Source organism: Rhinatrema bivittatum, chromosome 4, assembly GCF_901001135.1.
Source record: "Rhinatrema bivittatum chromosome 4, aRhiBiv1.1, whole genome shotgun sequence".
Taxonomy (NCBI): domain Eukaryota; kingdom Metazoa; phylum Chordata; class Amphibia; order Gymnophiona; family Rhinatrematidae; genus Rhinatrema; species Rhinatrema bivittatum.
Window position 1 is genome coordinate 103,385,907 of NC_042618.1, and position 19,702 is coordinate 103,405,608.

The 19,702-nt window shown below is 48.1% G+C and overlaps 1 protein-coding gene across 4 annotated transcripts in view; it reads right to left on the reverse strand.

Moving 5' to 3' along the window:
* Nucleotides 1-19,702, reverse strand: part of RMDN3 (regulator of microtubule dynamics 3) — a 167,575-nt gene that overhangs the window by 82,874 nt on the left and 64,999 nt on the right. For all 4 annotated transcript variants that reach the window (XM_029598573.1, XM_029598575.1, XM_029598574.1 and 1 more), the window contains 3 exons: nucleotides 18,061-18,204; nucleotides 1,697-1,961; nucleotides 763-865 (listed from right to left, as the gene is read on the reverse strand). In XM_029598573.1, coding sequence (XP_029454433.1) covers nucleotides 763-865; nucleotides 1,697-1,961; nucleotides 18,061-18,204 — 512 coding nt within the window. The remainder of the gene's footprint in view (nucleotides 1-762; nucleotides 866-1,696; nucleotides 1,962-18,060; nucleotides 18,205-19,702) is intronic.

Here is a 19,702-nt window from a genome sequence, read left to right on the forward strand (position 1 = left end):
ATACATTCTGTCCTTGCCACACAAAGCTCTTAGTGCATTCCTTAATAATTTTTGGTTAAAGGAAGTTCTTACCTTCCCTGGGTTTACTCTGCCTTTGGCTTGGGATGATTGGAGGGGTGGGATGGGGAATTTTATATTCTAGTTTGATCTTTTATTGTACACTGACATATGGTGAACATCAGGAACAAATATGTACCATGTGTTTTGCTTTGCTGTTACAAAAATTAATAAAAATTATTTAAAAAAAAACCAAACAAACCTAGACAAATGCTGACCACCTAGAATTAGAAAAAATGTTTGGCCAAAAACATAGTTGGTTAGGTTGGGCTGAACATTCACTTAAAGATAACTGGTTATCTTTGCTGCTCAGCAACTTTTTGAAAATTGACCCCATATCTATTAAATAAAAAAGGTTGGCAAATAAAAATTGAAATTCCTATTGGTGAGCTTTTGAGCATTTTTGAACAGATCCTATGCTTGCAAATCTTTGGTTTCTTTTCTAAAACTACCAGCAACGGTGCTAATTAATGTCAAATCATAGTTACAGATTTTTGTGATGCCAACATCTATCCACTGGAAAACAGACTCAGATATCAGCTCACTTCACAGATATTACAGAACAGATTTCAGAGGGCAATGATTTTTGGCAAAAAAATAAAAAATGGAGCAAAGTTAGAGAACTGCTCAGTTTAATTGTTCCTGCACAGTTCCAGTGGGCCTAAGCGCAAGCTAAGATGACTGCAAATCTTTCCCCTGTCTTACCTTCTAAAGCGTAAGACTTCTTCTCCTCAGCATGCTCAGAAATTTCGTACATGTCGCTGTAGGCACGAGCAAGCCGCCAAAGGAAATCCTGCCTGTCACCATACTGCAGAAAAGTCACACATCATCAGAACATCAGCCGGCTGCTCAGACAAGATTTCTTACTTTACTCAATTTTTCTGTTATGCTTTTGTCTTGATGTTGTTATTGTTGGCTCTTTCATTCTGCTCATGGTCTAAATTGTAATCCACTGAGAACATAAATTTGTATTAGTGGAATACAAGTTATATGGAATTACTATCCCGTCACTATCTCAGTAATTCTTTATATACTCCCAGTAAGTTAAAAGGCACAGGACACCGGCAGGTGGCCCCATTAAAACCAGCCAGTTTCACCAGCCCAACCCACCACTCCAACACACACTGTCATCATCAACATGGAATGCATTTATTCTGACACCACGTTCCTACCACACAAATATAACCAAATTTGTTAGCAGAAGAGTGGCGCCTAAAACTAAATACTTCTTTTGAAAGGAATATGGCTGTTCTAGAAAGGTTCCACCGGATCACTACCCTTTCCTTTGAAGGGCTGGAGGGTATCAAAGATTCACTTCAGTAATTCTCGTCTGGCAGAATAAACCACTTAGGATGAAAGGACAAACAAACTACACTGGGCAATTCAGAAAATATAAACTGGAACACATATTTTTGTGCAACAAAGCAAAAGAAAAACGCACATCTGAAATATTCAATTTAGAAAAAAATTAAATTAAACTAAACATTGGTTGAGTGGGAGGTGAAAGGAGGAAGAGTTGTTCCTGGTGCCAAGATGACAACCTGAATGCAGCTTTACAGAGAATGAGCCTGTAAATAAGATCTATTTAGAGATTTCACTAGAAATATATAGTAAAATAAAAATAATAAATAAGCTTTACCGGCAATTTATTGCTAAGCATCAGCTGGAATCCAACCTTCTTTTCCTTTTTCCCCCCCTCATGCAACTGATCTGCCTTCTTCATCAGGCATGCAAATTCCTCTTCTGCTACCAGGTCAAAGGCTAAAGTTCCTTCATCCTCATTGACAAGATCCAAAGAATCCCTCCGTGCAGGCTTTACTGTCTCTGAGCTGACCTCATCCTCTTCCTCGCTCTCTTTATAGCTCTCCCGATCATAATCGGATTCTGCGTATGCTGTGGTATACCTTCAAAACAGTGAACACAATCCAAAATCTGTGTTATTTAATCTAGGAGCTGATGTGTATAATTTATGCATTTTATGGCTCAATTTATTTGAAAAAATGTTCTTTTAATATGGACTTTTACATAAGTTGTTGCTCTCTTCTCTGCAACAAATGAGTTAAGATTTCTAAGCTGAATCAGCATCTTCTGTTTTAAAAAATGCTCTGCAATTCTAAATGTTTCTTGTTTTTATGCTTTCCAACCTATGGAAAAATTGGTTCTTACCTGCCAATATTCTTTTTTTGAGTCCACCAGACCAGTCCAGACGGATGTGTTTTTCTCTTCTACCAGCAGATAGAGACAGATAAGAAAAACTTTATTGTACTGTTGGTATTTAAGTTACTGTACCACCTGCAGACTCTCAGAATCTGTACAAAGCTAAAATCAACTCCCCATACTTCGAACAGGGGTAACACCACTGTCTGTGAACATGAAAACCCCTCTACTGAGAGGGAACATTACCAGGAAGAACCAAGAATATTCTCAAATATATATATATACACACATGGACAAGCGATCTTCAGAACCCAGGGCGGGATTCTGGTCTGGTCTGGTGGACTCAAGGAAAGAAAACTGACGGGTAAGAACCAATCTTTCCTTCCTTATCGTCCCCAGACAGTCCAGATAGCTGGGATCTATCCAAGCCTCCCTAAACTGAGTAGGATTCTGAAAGACCTGCTTACAAAATGCCCACCCTAAACTCAGCCATTTCTGAAGCTTGAATATCTAATCTGTAATGTTTGGCAAAAGTATGCAAGGAAGTCCTAGTTGCTGCCTTACAAATCTCCTACAAGGAAATCAACTGACACTTGGCCCAAGAAGCCATTTGCACCCTAGCAGAATGAGCCCTGACATCTCTACAGGCACTTCTAACCCTATTGAAATGTATGCTGATGCAATCACCTCTTTAATCCATCTGTCACAAACCTGAGAAACCGCGGGTGGTCCTCCTGAACAGGAATGTACATATAGGCCTCGGTAAGATCCAGACAAGCCAGATATTCTCCTTTCCGGATTGCAGCAATAACAGAACGGAGAGTCTCCTTATGGAAATGGGGCATCCACAAAGATGCATTAAACTTCTACAGATTTATTTTTTTACATTTGATATTTTGCTTTTTGCCAGGGATGATGTCAAAGCCGATTACAATCGAAATCAAAAGGTAACAATAATGAAAAGAACTAAATAATATCTGTGCATTGTCTAACAGTAGGAAGAAATGTATCTTTCTAACAGACTAAGCAGGGAAGAGCTTGATTGAACAATTACCATGTAGACATATGTATAAGTCGATCTCATGTATAAGTTGAGGGTATTTTTTGGGCCCCAAAATCAAGATTTATCTGTCACCCTTAGATATGTCAAGGCTAAAACCTAGGGGGCTTATGAAATGGTGAAACCACACAAAGAAACCAACAGATAACTTTTAAAAAATTGCTTTTATTTTTTAAAAGCAGAATAAAGTGACTCGTAAGAGAATGTCCCTGCTGTATGAATCCTTCCCTCCCTCCCCTCACTTTCCTGGAGGTGCCCTCCCCCTCCGGGGAGGCACCGGGAACATAGGCCGGCGCGCAAGAGGCGCAAGCGAGACTTCCCACACTCGGAACAGGCCGATCCATGAGGTATTGGGAAATTGGGGCCATCATATAAAAACTCAAATGAGAGCACCACACCACCAGGGGTGGGGAGGGGAGAGAGTCGGAGCGGAGGCTACCGCAGCGCCTACCTGACCAGACCGCAAGAAAGAACTTCCCACTAAGTGCTGTAAGGTCTACTGTGTTCCGAGGTCCCATTCAGGTTTTTTATTTTTTAACTTTGTATAAGGCGAAGCAGACACCAAAGCCTCCCCAGATGTGCCCCAAGGTGAGTGCGCCGGGACCCCCGGTATCGCCCTGGTGGCTGAGCTCACAAGGTCCCCGACCCTCTACTCACCTGCCTCGAATACCAAGGGGGATGGTCTCACCAGGACCTGCCAAACCCCCGGGAGGCGAAGAATAAAAATGTTCTAATGCTGAATCTTTTTTCTTTTTTTTTTTCCCTTTTTTTTTTGTAACGCAGACTGCAGGATTTTGCATCTCCACCATCTGCTGGAGACAGAGAAATACTGACAGACTGCAGGTGGCACCTCAAGATATAGGGCAGCTCAGTCAAAACTTCTCTGTCTCCATCTGCTGGAGGGGAGGCAAAAGCCAGGAGTCTGGACTGATCCGGGTACGTACAGGGAATGTCCCTGCTGTATGAATCCTTCCCTCCCTCCCCCCATGGCTGGACTCCCTGTTTCAATCCTTCCCTCCCTCCATGGCTGCCCCCACACTCAAAATTCCCCACTGAAGAGGGAACCATCGGGAAAAGCGGCAGAGGGGAGTGTCCGGACCCTGCAGCCATAGCTGACCTTCTCTCATGTGCTGCAGCAGCAGTCACTGAATTCTCAGGCCCCCCCCCGGGGACATCCGATATAGGCCCTGCCGAGCGCATGACTCTCCAGCATTCTGTTGCCTCTCCAGAGGTCCCTTCACCCCCCCCCCCCCAAGGCACAGGTCTTGCAGAGCATGACTTAATAAAATCAGAAGCGCCATGAGCCATAGGCCCAACATGCGCTCCCATGCTGAGACGCTGGCACCATTAAAGGCTTACAATTTGCGCACATTCGCCCAGCCAGCTGCTTCGCTGACCACAAAACGGTCCGGGTTCTTGCTGCCAAATGCCCTGGATCCCCCGGCGCAGCAGTCACACTCAGACTTCTCTCCACTGCGGTCGCTGCCTGCAGGCACTCAACCCCACACCCGATCGGCCAATAAAGGAAAATCTGTTCTTACCTGTTAATTTTCGTTCCTGTAGTATCACGGATCAGTCCAGACCATGGGTTGAGCCTCCTGTCCAGCAGATGGAGACAGACCAAAACTGAAAGGGTATCCTATATGAGGACAGAGCCTACCCTGTAGCCCTTCAGTATAACCATTGTCAAAGCAGAAGATAAACACAATGGAACAAGCAAATAACAGAAGAACTTGAGCAAACAACAAGAGAACTCTGAGAATTGTAAACAAAAGAAAACAGCGTATAAACTCTGTGCATGGACACTCTTGCAGAAATGCCCACAATCATCACATAGATGCTTCCAGTGCCTCCTATTAAGGAACACATAGAATAGAACAATGTAGGATACAGCATTGGATGAGTAGTATAAGTCTCTTCGAGCGGAACGGAAGACAAGAAAGGGAAGGGCGTCTGGACTGATCCGTGGTACTACAGGAACGAAAATTAACAGATAAGAACTAATTTTCCTTTCCCTATACGTACCCAGATCAGTCCAGACCATGGGATGTACCAAAGCTTCCCTAGACAGGGTGGGACCTTGACAGTCCCGCTCGAAGTACCTGTCGCCCAAAGGAACCAAAAACTGGCGTCTGAACATCAAGGCGATAATGTCGAGCAAAAGTATGCAGAGACTTCCAAGTAGCTACCCTGCATATCTCCTGCAGGGAAACTGACTGGCTCTCCGCCCAGGAAGCTGCCTGAGAACGGGACCGGACGTTCCTGACAGATGTAAGCCGACGAGATCGCTTCCTTCAACCAGCGAGATATCGTAGTCTTAGAGGCCTGTTTGCCCCGGTTGGGGCCACTCCATAAGACAAAGAGATGATCCAATACTCGAAAGTCATTAGTCACCTCAAGATAACGCATTTCACATCCAGACGGCAGAGATCATCCCCGCCAGGGCTCGCAATGTCCATAGGAGAGAACGCAGGGAGCTCCACCGACTGATTGACATGAAAAGAAGACCAACCTTCGGTAAGAATGACAGGACAGTCTTAAGAGAGACCCCGGAGTCCAAAAAACGTAAGAAGGGCTCGCGACAAGACAACGCTTGGATCTCAGACACCTGTCTGGCGGAGCAAATAGAAACCAGAAATACCGTCTTGAATGTCAAATCCTTAAGGGTGGAACGGCGAAGGGGCTCAAAAGGAGCCTGACAGACAGCCCGAAGGACCAGATTCAAACTCCACGAGGGATAAGTGGGACGCAACGGCGGCTTCAAATATTTGACCCCTTTGAGAAAACGGGCAATATCCGGATGAGACACAACCACGTTGCCTTCGAGGCTTCCCAAGAGAGAACAGAGGGCAGACACCTGTACACTGAGCGAGGCAAAGGAGAGACCCTTAGAGAGGCCCCGCTGGAGGAAGGAGAGGACTAGTGAGACTGGAGCCGAACGTGCCGTAACGCCCGCTTCCTCGCAGACCAGCTCGAAAACCTTCCAGACCCAGACATAGGCGAGGTTAGTAGAAGTTTTGTGAGCCCGCAAAATAGTGGAGATGACGTCCTCAGTTTCTCAGTCTGTTTAATGTAATCTGTCAAATTTCAACGTAACTGGTTGTTATAATGTAAACCGGAGTGAAGGCAACTCTGCTATACCTCGGTATATAAAAAACGCTAAATAAATAAAAAAAATAAATAAATATCCCCTCTGCCTTAGCCTTCGTCGTACAAAAGCCAAGCCGCAAGACAAAAGCGATCCGCCTGGTTGAAAAATATGGGACCTTGGCGGAGAAGGTATTGAAGATGGCCGAAGCGAAGGGGACCATCCGACGCTAGGTTGACTAGGTCTGCGAACCACGGTCTGCAGGGCCACGTGGGAGCTACGAGAATGACTGGACCGCTGCGAAGCTCTATCCATCTGAGCACTTTCCCTATGAGGGGCCAAGGAGGAAATACGTACAGAAGAACGTCGCGCGGCCACGGAAGGGCTAGAGCATCTACCCCTTCCGAGCAGTGTTCCCGCCAGCGGCTGAAGAACAGAGGAGCCTTGGCATTGTTCAGAGTTGCCATCAAGTCCAGGTGCGGGGGACCCCACCTGTTGATGATTAGGGCCATGGCGTCGTCAGATAACTCCCACTTGCCTGGATCCAGACGCTGACGACTCAAGAAGTCGGCTTGAATATTCTCGTTGTCCGCTCTGTGAGAAGCCGCGAGGCAGTCCAGGTTGTCCGCCCACGCGAGAAGCCAACTTGCTTCGAGGGCCACCAGTCGACTCCTGGTGCCCCCCTGGCGATTGATGTACGCCACGGTGGTAGAGTTGTCTGAGAGCACCCGGACCACCCGTCGCCAAATTAGTGGGAGAAATGCCTTGAGTGCTAGATGAACCGCCCGAGTCTCCAGGCGGTTGATGTGCTAGCAAGACTGGGTTGGGGATCAGTGCCCCTGCATGGTCTGAGACTGGCAAACTGCTCCCCAACCGGAAAGGATGGCATCCGACATGACTACCATCCACTGCGGGTTCCGAAGGGACATTCCACAGAGGAGGTGCTTGAGAGAAAGCCACCACTGTAATTCGCTGATAGTAGAGTCGTAAAGTGGGAGCTGCATCTGGAAACTGTTCCGATACCGGCTGCCAACGGGTCAGCAAAGCTTTCTGTAAAGGACGCATAAGTGCAAACGCCCAGGGGACCAAGTCGATCGTGGAAGCCATGGTCCCCAGGACCTGCAGATAATCCCACGCCATGGGGAGAGGCATGGAGAGGAAGCTCTGAACCTGATCCATCAGTTTGAAAGCTCTCGAGTCCAGCAGAAAAACCTTGCCGACGCGGGTATCAAAGAGAGCCCCCAGGAACTCCAAGACCTGGGTCGGGTGGAGATTGCTCTTGAAAAAACTGACGATCCATCCCAGGGACGAGAGAAGAGCAAGTACGCGGTCCAACGCCTGGCAGCATAGGGACTCCGACTTGGCCCGGATTAGCCAATCGTCCAAGTACGGGTGGACCAGAACACCATCCTTCCGAAGGGCTGCTGCCACGTGCCGTGGCAAGACCGAAGGGCAGGGCCCGGAACTGGAAGTGTTGGCCCAAGATGTGGAACCGGAGAAATCTCTGATGTTCAGGACGGATTGGTATGTGCAGGTAGGCCTCCGTCAGATCCAGTGAGGCCAAAAATTCCCCGGGATGGACCGCCTCTATCACTGCCCGAAGGGTTTCCATCCGGAAATGGGGCACCTTGAGGGCCCGGTTGACCCTCTTGAGATCCAGGATGGGACGGAAGTAGTCGTCCTTCTTCGGGACTACGAAGTAGATAGAATATTGGCCGGCGCCGAGTTCCGCCACCAGGACCGGGAGGATGGCCCCTAGCCTCTGGAGTCTGGTAAGAGTCTGAGTCACAGCAGCCTGCTTCCGGTGGCCGCATGGAGAGACCATGTACAGGTCTGGGATGTCGCGAGCAAACTCTAAGGCGTAGCCTTTGTCTATTGTTTCGAGGACCCACTGGTCAGATGTGATTTTGGCCCATTCCTCCACGAACAAAGACAAACGACCACCTAAGTTGGGAACAGAGGGATGGACCGGCGGATTCTCATTGGGAGGTGGGCTTGGGCACGGGACGGTGGGGAGCGGCATCTTGGAAAGGCTGACGGCCTCAAAAGGACTGGAGCCAAGACTGAGTCCTAGAGGAATTTCCCCTAGAGAAGGCGCCCCTTGCTCTTGGATGATATCGGCATTGGCCCCGGAAGCGGGTACGAGTAGGGAAGAAGGATCTAGCCTGTTTCGGGCGGTCCTCAGGCAACTTATGAACTTTGTTTTCCCCCAAGGATTTAATAAGCTGCTCCAGATCCTTGCCAAAAATCAACTTATCTTTAAAAGGGAGAGTTCCCAGCTGTGCCTTGTAAGACGAATCAGCCGCCCAGTGTCAGAGCCAGAGGAGCCGTCTGGCCGAGACCACCGAAACCATCGCCTTCGCCTGCACCCAGAACAAGTCGTATAGGGCATCCTCCCCATAAGCTATAGCGCCTTCTAACCTGTCAGCCTGCTCTGCCTCTGCAGACGGGAGGTTTTGGGTGCTGAGTAATTGTTGGACCCACCTAAGGCTTGCCTGCTGCATAAACTGCTGCAGGTCGACGCCCGAACACCCAAGGCCAGGATCTCAAAAATGCGCTTGAGATGGAATTCCAGCTTACGATCTTGGACATCCCTCAAGGCCGTAGCCCCCACCACCAGGATGGTGGTATGTTTAGTGACCGCCGTCACAGAAGAGTCCACCTTAGGCATTTTCAATAACTCTAAACACTCCTCCGGGAAGGGATAAAGCTTTTCCATGGCCCTCCTGACCCGAAGACCCGCCTCGGGGGCCTGCCATTCCCTGAGGAGCATTAGTTTGTGCATAGGGTGGAAGGGAAAGGAGCACAGCAGGGCCCTAAGCCCCGCCAGGACCGGGTCCGAGGAAGCTGACATCGCTGTCGAAAACACGTCCACCGGGGGACAGTAAATCCCCAATTCCTGGGAGATGAAGGGGAGAAGAGGCTCCAATTCCTCCCTGCGGAAGAGACCGAGAACCCGGGGGCCCCTCCCCCACCCGGATGGTGGGGGAGGAGCCCATGGAACCACACGAACCCGGATTGCCCCCTGCCCATCCGGAGCCGCAGGGGAGGGAGGAACAGGGAGCCGAGGGACCTTAGCTGGAGGGGGAGCAAGGGGGGGTCCGCTTCCTCTTGCAAACTTGCTAAATAGGATTTGTGCAGTAAAAGCACAAAATCAGTTTAAAACGGGGTCTAGCGCCTCCGCGGGGGGGGGGGGGGGAGTTCGGGGGTCAGGACCTGCAAGAGGAGAGTGCTCTGGGCTCAAATCGGGGGGTGGGGGGGCTCCGAAAAAAAAAAAAAAAATCGGGTCCGGAGCTTCAGGCTGCTCCGAGAAAGAAGAAGGAGAAAAACCTAAAATGTCCGCCGTTCCCACGGTTTGACGGCCCGGGAACGGCACGGCTAAGTGTTAGGGAGGCCTGGCTCAGGGTCCTGAGGGCATCGGGGACTCAGAGGAACCTTCCCCCCCCCCCCCCGGTAAACATCAAGAACAAAGTCCCTCCAGAGAGAGACGGACAGAGGAATCACCACAAACTAGGCACAGAGGAGATCGTGGCATGGCCCCAAGGTGGAGGAGGGGCAGCAATTGAAATCAGCTGGGCTGCCAGGGCTGAAGGAGCAGAGGCACAGAATGAACTGTGCACGCTCCTAACTCTCTCTCTAAGGCTGCAAAATTGAACAGGTAAGACAGAGGAGCTTTCCTTCTGATCCTGCCTTATAATACTTTTTTTTTTTTTTTTAACCCCAGACAAGGGAAAAAAATGGCCCTGTCAGCAGCTTCAGAGTCAAAGCATCCCAGTGAAGGGAGACAAGTATAGGGAGAGAGAGAGAGGCTGAACAGAGGGAGTGACTGGCACCAATTTCCACCCCTACAGCCAAGAACCACCAGGGAATAAGGAGCCTAGGCTATATAAAACAAGGGTGCCCCCCTAGGCCCCCGCAAGAGCGAGGAGACAGGGACCATCTCCTGTAGAGAGGATCCACAGAGTTCACACAACCAAAACTTTTTCTTTTTTAATTAATAAAGCGTAAATACTTGCTTGATCCAAACAATGATAGAAACACAGAAAGAAAAAAATCCCCAAAAGGGACAAGAAGAAGACAACAGAGAACCACAGGGTGAGCTGTTCCACCTTCTGGAGACAGACAAATACTGAAGGGCTACAGGGTAGGCTCTGTCCTCATATAGAATACCCTTTCAGTTTTGGTCTGTCTCCATCTGCTGGACAGGAGGCTCAACCCATGGTCTGGACTGATCCGGGTACGTACAGGGAACTAGCTGTTCTCAATTTTTATTTATTTTTTTTAAAAGGAGCCTCAGCAGTTTTACCCTACAAGAAGAGAAACATAATACTTTCCTGCTCCTGGCCATCAAACAGAGAGAGAAATCCTTTGGGGAGGAGAGGGAGCCAGGACTCCTGGCTCTCAGGTCCCCTGGAAGATGTGGGCAGAGCCAGTCCAGGGATTAGCAACCCCACGCCCCCCCCCCTTGCTCACCCTGTTTCACCTGAGGGATAGTCCACAAATCTGCCTAACACCTCAGGGAGCCTTTAATTGACCTTGTCCTTTTCTTTGTCTTCTTTATTATTTTACTCAGACTGCAGGTTTGAACCTCTACCATCTAGATACTGGAGACAAGGAAATACTGAGGGACTACAGGTGGCACTCTGAGTTATGTAGCAGTGCCTCAAAGATTTTGATCTCTGCCTCCATCTGCTGGTAGGGATGCAAAATCCACTTGTCTGGACTGATCTGGGGTATGAACAGGAACATAAGCACTTTCATACTGGGTCAGACCAAAGGTTCATCAAGCCTAGAATCCTATTTTCAATAGTGGCTAATCCAGGCAGGATCCCAAATAGCAGATAGATCCCATGCTGTTAACACCCAGGGATAAGCAGGTGGATTTCCCTAAGTCTATCTTGTTAAAAACAGTCTATAGAATCTTTCCTCCAAGAATTTGTCCAAACCTTTTTAAACCCAGGTATGCTAACTGCATTTTCCACATCCTCCAGCAATGAATTCCAGGGTTTGTGAGTTGAATGAAAAAATATTTTCTCCCATTTATTTTAAATGTGTTTCTTAGTAACTTCATGGTGTGTCTCCTAGTCTTTGTATTTTTTTAAAGAGTAAATAACGGATTGGCATTTACCCGTTCTACTCAACTCATGATTTTATAGACCTCCATCATGTCCCCTCAGCCATCTCTTTTCCAAGCTAAAGAGCTCTAACCTCTTTAGCCTTCATAGGGGAGCTGTTCCATCCCCTTTATCATTTTGGGCACCCTTCTCTGTACCTTTTCCAGTTCAACTTTATTTATCTTTGACACGTGGCAACCAGAATTGTACGTAGTAATCCAGGTGCGGACTCACCATAGAGCCATACAGAGGCATTATGACATCCTCTATTTTATTCTCCATTCCTGTCCTACTAATTCCTAATATTCTATTTGCTTTTTTGACCACTGTACATTAAGCTGAGAATGTCACAGTATTGAACACAATGACGCTCAGACCTTTTTCCTGGGTGGTAATGCCCAATATGGAAAGGAAAATTAGTTCTTACCTGTTAATTTTCGTTCCTGTAGTACCAAGGATCAGTCCAGACTGCTGGGTTATGCCTCCCTTCCAGCAGATGGAGTCAGAGAAAAGCTGAAAGGCACCTCCCATATAACCTGGTGTGCCACCTGCGATCCCCTCAGTATAATCAATATCAAAGCAGAAGGAATGTAACATATGTAAACAACCAATGACTAGATCAAGTCAAACAGTAACCTCTGAAATAATTATAAACGTTTGACAAAAAGAACTATGTCGTGTCTGAAGACATATTTTGAAAAAAAAAGCTGCAAAAAGAAACAATACAAGCAGATGAGCGGGACTCTCCGGCCTCTGGGTGGGCATCTGGACTGATCCTTGGTACTACAGGAACGAAAATTAACAGGTAAGAACTAATTTTCCTTTCCCTGTACGTACCAGGATCAGTCCAGACTGCTGGTATGCCCAAGCTGCCCTAAAGGGGGTGGGACCTGGAGATCCCCACTCGAAGCACACTGCTGCCAAAAGAATTCATCTTCAGATCCCGCACGTCCAAGCGGTAATGCCTGGCAAACGTGTGCAAAGATTTCCAAGTAGTTGCCCGGCAAATCTCTTGGGGCGAGACACATTCACTCTCCGCCCAGGATGCCGCTTGCAACCTAAGAGAATACGCCTTAAGTCCATCTGGTACTGGACGCCCGTGACATATGTATGTTGAAGCAATAGTGTCTTTCAACCAGCGGGCAATAGAAGCCTTAGTCCCTTACTTGGGACCACTCCACAAGACAGAAAGATGGTCGGACAATCGGAAAGGATTAGTTACTTCCAAGTAGCGCAAGAGGACTATGCGAACATCCAACCTCTTGAGATCCTGAGCCTGATGAACATTCCTATCCATATCTGAGAATGCCGGCAATTCAATCGACTGGTTGACATGGAAGACCGATACCACCTTAGGCAAGAAGGAAGGCACGGTCCGAAGGGAAACCCCCGAGTCAGCGATGCGCAGGAAAGGCTCCCTACAGGACAACGCTTGAAGTTACGAGATCCTTCTAGCTGAACAGATAGCCATGAGAAACACTGTCTTAAGTGTTAAATCCTTTAGCGTAGCTTGCTTCAGAGGTTCAAAAGGAGGACTACACAGGCCACGAAGAACCAAATTTAAACTCCAAGACGGACAGATTGAGTGCACCGGTGGCTTTAGGTGTTTGACACCCTTCAAGAACCTGGCCATGTCCGGGTGAAGAGCGATGGAAGTACCGTCAACCTTACCTCGAAAACAGCCCAGGGCTGCTACCTGTACTCACAGCGAGCTGTATGCCAAACCCTTCTTCAGGCCGTCCTGCAAGAAGGCAAGAATGTGACTAATGGCGGCCTGCCGCGGGGACATACTCAACCCATGGCACCACAAATCAAGCACCTTCCATACCCTAACGTAGGTAACAGAAGTAGAGGTTTTATGAGCATGGAGGAGGGTAGTAATAACCGCCTCAGAGTATCCCTTCTTTCTCAATTGCCTCCTCTCATAAGCCAAGCCGCTAGACATGATAAAAAAATACCGTGCCCTGCCGGAGGAGGTGTGGTAGATGACAGAGGCGTAGGGGGCCGTCCACCGCCAGGTTGATCAAATCTGCGAACCATGGCCTTCTTGGCCACTCCGAGGCCACCAGAACAGCCTGCCCCCGGTGGGATTCGATCCGGCGCAAAGCCTTCCCCACCAGCGGCCATGGAGGAAACACGTAAAGGAGAATGTGTGGAGGCCAAGGAAGAACCAGAGCGTCCACTCCTTCCGAGCCGTGCTCCCTTCTGCGACCGAAGAAACGAGATGCTTTCGCATTCAAATGAGTTGCCATCAAGTCTAACCAGGGGAAGGGGGGGGGGTGGTGTCCCCCACCGGCTGGTGATGAGTCGCAGTGCCTCGTTTGATAGTTCCCATTCTCCAGGAAGTCCGCCTGTACGTTGTCGACCTCGGCTACGTGGGATGCCGCTATGCGAGACAGATGGCATTCCACCCAGTCCATCGACATGTCCGCTTCGGAGGCTACTAGCCGACTTTTTGTGCCCCCTTGTCAGGTTTATGTAAGCCACGGTGGTCGCATAGGACCCGTAACGCCCGGTGGTGAACCAGTGGAAGAAATTGGCGCAGCGCCAAGCAAACCGCCCTGGTCTCCAAGTGATTGATGAACCACTTGGTCTGTTGCAGTGTCCAAAAACCCTGTGCTGACCGTGACTGACAGACTGCACCCCAACCTGTCAGGCTGGCATCCGTCATCACGATTCTCCATTGAGGGGGCTCCAGGTCCACTCCTCGAAGCAAGTGATCCGGAATCAACCACCAATCCAGACTGGACCTGGCCGGTTCGAGGAGCGGTAACGGCAGCTGGAACTCTGCCGACTTGGGGTCCCAACGAGAAAGTAGTGCCCTCTGCAAAGGCCACATATGAGCAAAAGCCCAAGGGACCAACTCCAGGGTAGATGCCATAAAACCAAAAACCTGCAAACAGTCCCACACCACGGGTAAGGGAAGAGCTAACAGGCACCGAACCTGAGACATTAGCCGATCCAATCTCACCAGTGGCAGGGAAACCTTGCCCATACCAGTGTCGAACCGTGCTCCCAGAAATTCCAACACCTGGGACGGAGCCAGTTGGCTCTTGGTATAGTTGACAACCCAGCCGAGGGAACTCAGACGACTCAAAATTGACTGTACTGCATTCTTGCATAGCACCTTCGACTTCGCTCGGATGAGCCAGTCGTCCAAGTAGGGATGTACCAATATACCTTCTCTCCGAAGGCTCGCAGCTACCACCACCATCACCTTGGTGAAAACCCTCGGAGCCGTCGCCAACCTGAAGGGTAGGGCAGAAAACTGGTAATGGCGTCCCATGATCATGAACTGTAGAAATCTCTGATGATATTCCTGAATCCCTATGTGGAGATAAGCCTCTGTTAGATCCAAAGAAGCCAAAAACTCGCCTTTGTGGACAGCCACAATGATGGATCTCAATGTCTCCATTTGAAAGCGAGGTATTGGCAACGCCCTGTTGACATGCTTCAAATCCAATATCGGGCGGAATGAGCCCTCCTTCTTGGGAACGATGAAGTAGCGACCGGTCCGACGCTCGGCTGCGGGAACCAGAACAATGGCTCCCAGAGCCTGCAATAGAGACAGTGTTTGGAGAACCACTTGCTGCTTCACCCGAGACCCGCTGGGAGATACTAGAAACAGATCGCGAAGGGGTCGTGCAAAATCCAAAGCATAGCCGTGATTTATAATGTCTAGAACCCACTGGTCTGAGGTTATCTTGGCCCATTCCTCTCGAAAATGGAAGAGTCGCCCCCCGATCTCCAGAACTGAGGGATGGGCCGGCGCCCCTTCATTGGGACGCTTTGTTGTTGGCGAAGGCATGAGAGGTTCCAGAGCGCTGGGGCCGCCTGCCACGAAAGGAATGCGCCCATGCTTGAGACCTTGTGGGCGTCTGCCAAGGGACATAGGAGGAAGAGCCACTACCTGAGCGGAAACGGCGTTGTCCTTAAAAGCGGCCCCAAAATGCGCCGGGTGAACGAAATGATCTGGGCTTGTCCTCCGGCAGCTTGTAAACTTTGTTCTCTCCCAATGAGCGAACCAGCTGCTCTAGCTCGTCTCCGAATAAAAGCTTGCCCCGGAAAGGAACCCAGTTGTGACTTAGAGGAGGCATCCGCTGACCAGTTACGTAGCCATAGTAGTCATCTTGCGGAAACCGCTGAAGCCATAATGCGGGCAGAGGTGCGGAGGAGATCATACAAGGCATCTGCCGTATAGGCCACCGCAAATTCCATGCGGTTCACCTGCTCAGCTTCCTCCGGAGGAAGGTCCTGGGCTGTAAGCATTTGTTGGACCCAGTGGAGGGTAGCCCTCTGCATCATGCTGCTGCAAACCGCGGCCCGCACTCCCAACGCTGATACTTCGAAAATCCGTTTAAGCAAAACTTCCAGCTTCCTATCCTGGAGGTCCTTGAGCGCTGTGCCTCCTGTCACAGGAATGGTAGTATCCTTGGCAATGGCCGTGACTGCCGAATCCAAATCCACTTTAGGGATCTTAAGAAGATCCAAAGACTCATTAGGGAGTGGATAAAGCTTTTCCATGGATCTGCTGACTCGCAAGGTGGCTTCCAGGGTATCCCATTCCCATGACACGAGCTGGAAAAGCTTTGGATGGAAAGGAAACATTTGCGGCGGAGCGCAAAGCCCTGATAACACTGAGTCTCCCGGCGAAGCATCTGGTATCACCTGTGGAACTGGGATCTCAAGTTCCTGAAGCACATGGGAAATCAACAGGTCCAGCTCCTCCTTGCGGAACAAACTGAGTATCTGCGGATCATCCCCCTCCACCGGATCGGCACTGCCCACATCATCACCCACATCATGAGTGGAGGGGTCCTGAGTCATGGGATCCGCAGGTGGGACAGGAATGGAAGGTCCATCCCCCTGGACCGTGTTGAGTACCCTCTGTCCAGGCCTCTCCTGGTCTGCTGAGGCCTTAAAACACTTGGCTTGGGCAGGAGACTGGCTTTCCCAGTCAGCTTCAGCTTCTACATAAGCCTTATGCAGAAGCAATACAAACTGAGAGGAAAACGGGTGATGTCTCTTTAAGGGCCCCCCCCCCAAGTCGATAGAAGCGGGGGTGGACCAGAGTCCAGTTGAAAATCGCGTGGTCTTTGAGGGCTGAGTGCCGGTGGGGAAAGAGGAGGAAGCTCCTCTCCCTCCCCTACTGAATCTACATCGGGTTCTGAAGGAGGCAAGATGGCCGCCGCCGCCCCCGTGCCGATCGGGAGCATGCCGGGCCTCTGCCTCCGAGCAGGCTGCTTGCTTCGGTGTCCCCTCGGGCACGGCAGGGCTGAGCCCCTGCCCGAAATCGGCCGCTGCGAAGGCCCCTCGACCCTGGGGATACACCGGGAGCAGAGGCCTTCGTGGGAGAGCCGGTACCCCGGCTCTCCACACGCAGTGCAAACAGCTCCCCATGGCATAGTAAAAGCAGGCGAAATCATTCGGGTGACAAGCCACCCCTTCCGGAGGCCCGGGAGATCAAGACAGGCGAGGGCCGCAAAAGGTTTGTATTGAAATAACAGAAATAAAAACACTGTCTATCTAAAAAAAAATCATCTTAATTCTTTTTTTTTTTACTAACTTTAATAAGCCTTCCAAACTCAAAGGAACAACCTCCCTGAGCCACCAGGACACTGGACCATCAGAGGAATTATACACTTCTCTGGAAAAGCTCTGCCTCAGAGGGATGCTACTTCTCTGCAGGAGGGGGAGAGTGACTGGCCCACCGGTAAATCCTCCCCCTTATAGCTCACTGGGTTACGGGACAAAATCTTTCTCTGGGAAATGACTGTAGGGCAATGCCCTGCCTTGCCTGTCTGTGTCCTTCTTAATTATTCTATTTAATTTTTTTTTTTTATATCCCTAAGAATTGATCTAGTCAGAGGATTCTCCCTTGAGTTTAAACCAAACCTGTAAGAAGAACCCTCCCAATTTAGAGATGATCAGGACCGCAGGTTATGCTCTCTCAGTCTGCTGGAGTCAGAGAAATACTGAGGGATTGCAGGTGGCACACCAGGTTATCTAGGGGGTGCTTTTCAGCTTTTCTCTGACTCCATCTGCTGGAAGGGAGGCATAACCCAGCAGTCTGGACTGATCCTGGTACATACAGGGAACTCAAATTTGTATAACTCCAGTTTGGATTACTTCTCCCTATGTGCATCATTTTGCACTTGTCTACATTAAATTTCATCTGCCATTTGGATGCCCAGTCTCCCAAAGTCCTCTTGCAATTTTTCACAATCCATTTGTGTTTTAACAACTTGGAATCTAATCATTTAGTCCTACTCTCTCTGTTTCCTACCTTTTAACCAGTTTGCAATCCACAATAGAACATTGCCTCCTAGCCCATGACTTTTTAATGTTCTCAAGAGTATCTCCCGAGGAGCTTTGTCAAATGCCTTCTAAAAATCTAAATACACTATATCCACCAGCTCACCATTATCCACATTTAACAACTCTCTTAAAAAAAAAAAAAAAAAAAAAGCGGATTGGTGAGGCAATATTTCCATTGGGTAAATCCAAGTTGGCTGTCCCCCCCCCATTAAACCAAGCGTTTCTATATATTCTACAACTTTGTTCTTTAGAATAGTTCCACTTACCCTCCCTCGCTTTCAACATCTGTCTGAATGAAGCCTGTGTTGGCTGAAAAATAGATAGAGCTGGATCCTGTAGACTCACTGCGTTCTCTGCTCAACAGGTATCTCTTTCGACGAGGTACTTTCTGGCTCTCTTCCAGGTGGCACCTGAACACAGATCAAATAAAGAGCATCTAAAACTGCTAGAACAGAAAATAAATCCTTGCTTTCCTTCTCTCTACTCCCAAGCCAAGTCCTAAATTCCCCAAAAACTTTACATTATATGTAAATATAAACAATATATACATCACTGTTCCAACTATAAGAACCTAAGAAGATAACGTTCAAAGCTATCTGCCGTACTAAATTTGCTTGCACAAGTGGCCATGCAGAGATTTATTTTAGTATTTTATAAACTCTGCAGTGGATTTCTGCCCAGATTATACGAGGCAATGTAACTCTGCTCAAAGAACACACGAATATTTGTAAAGCAATGAAAGCACTCACTTTCATCCACCTTGTATGCCCTAATCTTGTTTCGTTATTTCAAAAATATGCATTAAAAAAATGGAAAAGTCAATGAAAACAAATCACTAACACTCATAGCGACAAAGTGACACAGATCTCAAATAAACAATGTCCCCGACATGAGCTGACATTTCATTCTTCACTGCTTCAGAAGAAAATAACCACTAACCTGAGTATGTGGGCTTTCTTCGAACTGCGGTCTCATAAACCCAAGGTTTATTGTTGAACACATGCAAATGTTTTCTGGCAACTAAAATGCAACGGAAACTCATGGTTGCTAATCTCAGCAACCTAAGGTTTATGACATTTCGGTTCAGATATAGTACACATATCAGATAAGTGGTTGTTTCCCCCTGAAGCAGTGAACAACGAAACATCACATGATGTCAGGGGACACTCTTTGTTTGAAATCTGTGTGACTTTATTACCATAGGTATTGGTGATTTGTTTTCATTGACTTTTCAATTTTTCAATACATATTTTTGAAAAAACGAAACATAAAAAGATTAGGATATATGAGGTGGATGATAGAGAAGACCAGGCTCAGGATTTTTATATCCAACACCATCTGGTTTGCTGACACCAAGTTATATAGTATAGATCAAAGTTACGGTGGGCCGATTTGTTTTAAATTTTTCTCTGCTGTTTTTGCAGGCATAAAATACTTTTCATAGTACAATTAAGAACATTAAGAACATAAAATTTACCATACTGGGTCAGACCAAGGGTCCATCAAGCCCAGTACCCTGTTTTCAACAGTGGCCAATCCAAGTCACAAGTACCTGGCAAGTACCTAAACATTAGATACATCTCAAGCTACTATTGCTTATTAATTACCGTCATAGCAGTTTATGGATTTATCCTCTAGGAACTCATCCAAACCTTTTATAAATCCAGTTACAATAACTGTTGTAACTTCATTCTCTGGCAATGAATTCTAGAGCTTAATTATGTGCTGAGGGAAAAAGAATTTTCTTTGATTTGTTTTAAACGAGCTACTTGCTAACTTCAATGAGCACCCCCTGGTCCTTCTATTATCTGAGAGAGTAAATAACTGATTTACATTAACTTGTTCAAGTCCTTTCATGATTTTGTAGACTTCTATCATATCTAGAATGTATACGTAAGAGATAAGTGG